General features: G+C 33.0%; 1 protein-coding gene across 1 annotated transcript; it reads left to right on the top strand.

Annotated features, from left to right (window-relative positions):
- The first annotated feature begins 1,623 nt into the window (after positions 1-1,623).
- LOC100524494 (olfactory receptor 6C2-like) lies at positions 1,624-2,785 on the top strand. Its single transcript, XM_003126234.5, has one exon. It carries the CDS (start codon positions 1,850-1,852, stop codon positions 2,783-2,785), a length of 936 nt encoding a protein of 311 aa, XP_003126282.3. The 5' UTR covers positions 1,624-1,849.
- Positions 2,786-3,844: the final 1,059 nt, after the last annotated feature.

Genomic DNA, 3,844 nt, shown 5'->3' with positions numbered 1-3,844 from the left:
TTGTGGCAATATTTTCTTGGGCATATTCATATGCAAAACATCAAATTGTACACTTTAAATAATGCAGTTCACCGTATGCCAATTATATCTCAATGCTATAGTTAAAAATTAAAGAGCAAAAACCCTTGAGAGACTTGACTATATAAAACTATGAAATATATGCCAAAAATCAATACTGACACTTTTAAAGACTTAAAAATATAAAATACATATATAACATGTTTAAAAGAATAAGATATGTATAGGTATAAAAATAAAAATAATTTACATTAAAATTTAATTATAATAGTAAAAGTTAACATTACTAATGGTGAATAACTAGAAAAAACAAATTGAAACTATGTGATAAATTATGTTTAAATATATAAAAGTGTATGTTTTTATTGTCATGAAATATACATAACAAAATTTACCGTTTCGGCAAAATTCAAGCGTAAAATTCAGTGACAGTAGGCAAATTCATATTGTGCAAAAATGAAAGCATCTTTTGTATCCAATTACAAGATATGGCTACAAACGTTTATGTGTTCATGAATAATGTTTATAATGCAGTCCGTGTATTCAGAGAAAGAAACGTCTAAAGGATAAGATCTATAAAGTAAGCAGTAGCCTTGTATAATTTTATAAACTTTTATCTGAATTAAATTGTCCAATGATAATAAAGCATTCATATAATAAAAAATTTTATTAATATAAAAAGAATTATTTTTTTTAATGAGCAATGTAACTGAAATGACACAGTTGCCCTCCTGACCTGTATCAAGTGCTGCTGTAACATCCTCCTGTCTCCAAGGACATAATCCCCACTGAAACCTGTGCTTGTGCTTTTCCCAAACTTCATTACTCAGAAAATTAAGGAACCGCTCTTGATTGCAGGTCACAAGGACTATGTGCTTTTGTTCACTTAGCGGCTTTTTCTGCAAATTAAAAAGGAAAGTCACATTGGACATTGTAAAAGCATTTCTCTCTGTCCTGATGATGTAAATCTCATCTCCTCCACCGATGGAGAGAGTTCCTCCACCCTTACTTTAATCTATTTTGGTTTCAATGATGGAGATAGTAAGAAAATATTTGGAAAGTTTGAATAGAACTAAGTCCATCGCACGCAAGCCTCCACTTTGTTGGAGACGGTGAACGAAGGGGAGGTCAGGGATTCCCAGACCTGCCAATGGAAGTGAAGACACAGAGACCTTTATTACAATATGATGTTTAATAGTGTGGTCTTAATTTTGCAATGTTTCAACAACCAACAGAAGCTCTGATTTATGAACAGTAGAGTAAGTACGATAAAGTTTGTCTCTTTGACTGTAAGTCCCTTTGTAAGATCTAGCTTATATTTTCCTCTTGAAAGAAAAAATCCTTGGCAGTCATAATTTACATTTTTAGGTATTTCAGATTATATCATGAGATGTCAATTTTGAGAAGGAATTTCCCTCGTGTAGATAAATGTCGTAGCCTGGGAGTTTTCTATGTATAAGATACGTTTTAAAAAAATCTGTATCTAACTTAACGTAAGAAATATTCAGGGCAACTCTGAATAGCTATTCAACCTCAAATTAAAAATACTGTCTTCCTGTATATAGAAGTAGATCTCCTTGAGTAGAGAATTCTGAAGAGTAAAAAAGACATTAAAACTACTAATAAAATCATAACTCCTTGACAATCTGCTTAGGTATATGGGAAAATCGTAAGCACAGGATAGACATAAAATGTAAATATATACATTTATTTATGATGAAGTATAAAAGCTTGAATATGTTAAATTTTAAATCAGTTAAAATGGTCTGTAATCTATGAGCAAATTTCTCTGAATATCATCTACAGATTGAAGAGAAGTCAGAAGTCAGGGATGAGAAACCCAACAATAACAACATTCATTCTGCTGGGACTCACAGACGACCCCGAGCTACAGGTTCTGATTTTTATCTTTCTATTTCTCACCTACACACTGAGTGTAACTGGAAACCTGACCATCATCACACTCACCTTTGTGGATTCCCACCTGAAAACACCCATGTACTTTTTCTTAAAAAATTTCTCCTTCTTGGAGATCTCCTTCACAACTGCCTGTGTTTCTAGATATTTGTATAGCATAGCAACAGGTGACAAGGTCATTGCCTATAATGCTTGTGCCATTCAAGTGTTTTTCACTGACCTCTGTGGAGTAACAGAGTTTTTTCTCCTGGCCGCCATGTCCTATGACCGCTACGTGGCCATCTGCAAACCCTTGCATTATGTGACCATCATGAGCAGCAGAGTCTGTGGGATTCTCATCAGCTCTTGTTGGATGACTGGTCTCTGTGTTTTAATCCCACCACTTAGCCTGGGTTTAAATCTGAAATTCTGTGACTCTAACAGGCTTGATCATTTCGGCTGTGATGCGTTTCCCTTAGTGAAAATCTCATGCTCAGACACATGGCCCATGGAACAGACAGTTATAATCTGTGCTGTGCTGACCCTGAATATGACTCTCACTTGTGTAGTTCTGTCCTATGCTTACATCATCAAGACAATTTTTAGGTTCCCTTCTGTCCAGCAAAGGAAAAAAGCCTTTTCGACCTGCTCTTCCCACATGATTGTGGTTTCCATCACCTATGGAACGTGCATTTTCATCTACATGAATCCTACAGCAAAGGGAGAAGTGACTATTAAAAAAGCGGTTTCACTGCTCATTTTTTCTGTTTCACCTACTTTGAATCCGTTTATTTATACTTTGAGAAACAGTCAAGTGAAGAAAGCCTTTAAGGACTCAATCAAAAGAATTGCCTTGCTCTCAACTAAGTAAAAGAAAAGGATATTTTTAAAATACTATCTCAAAAATAAGAATAAGTGGCCACAAATACTTTATTGTTGAAGTATGTAATCTTTTGAATCTTTTCGAAGTTTGAATCTTTTTTTAATTTTTTGAAGTTAGTTTTTAATAATTAAATTTTTCATATCAATTTTCTCAACATTTCTTATCCCTAAATTCCATTGCGCCCTGCTGAAGCCATTTTTGTATTTTCATTATTCAAATCAGTATCTGATAGTTTGTATGTCAATTTCTTTTAAAAAATTATTTTGGAAAGAATTAACTACATAATGTTAGCTTAACACATAATGTCGGGAAAATCTATGGTAAAAATTTTTGTAGCTCTTCTCAAGTATATACCTGAATGATATCAAAACACATGTAATAAGGGAAATTTTATGTAAATGTTTAAAATGGGTGAATAAGCACAAAACTTAAAATACATAGAAATGTAACATTTCTCAATACTAAGACAACAGAGGAAAATCCATATTACTGTAATGAACACATAGAAATACTGAATAAAATTTAACAAATATCCCTTTGAATACATAGCTGAAATCATGAGAAAAAACTATTAATATACTAAAATCCACCAAATTGTGTATCTTAAAAAATTCACTCTTTAAAATAAAGCTTTAATTTTAATATGAGTTACAGATACATGCAATAACAAGGAGGAATTTCCAAGAACTTTATGCTAAGTGAAAGGTGCCAGGCTCAAAAGCATACATACTGTATGGTTCAACTGTATAAAACTCCAGAAAACACAGTAGGCTTTTTGTAAACTGACTCTATAATGACAGAAAGTACATGAGTGTTTGCCAGAGATAGGAGCTATGGGGAATGACATGAAAAAAAACATGTTAGAGAAACTTTTGAGGGAGACAGAAATGTTCTGTTTTTAACGTGGTTCTGATTACAGAGGTGTGTGCATTTGCTAAAATTCATCAAACTGTACAACTAAAATTATATGCAAATTATACCATCAAAAATCCTGCCACTCAGTCTTGATTCAGATCACACTTTGGTCAAATTGATGATCCTCACGCT

This window comes from Sus scrofa, unplaced genomic scaffold, assembly GCF_000003025.6.
Source record: "Sus scrofa isolate TJ Tabasco breed Duroc unplaced genomic scaffold, Sscrofa11.1 Contig1041, whole genome shotgun sequence".
Classification (NCBI taxonomy): Eukaryota; Metazoa; Chordata; class Mammalia; order Artiodactyla; family Suidae; genus Sus; species Sus scrofa.
Note: the sequence above shows the minus strand (reverse complement) of the source record. Positions and strands in the feature narration are given on the sequence as shown.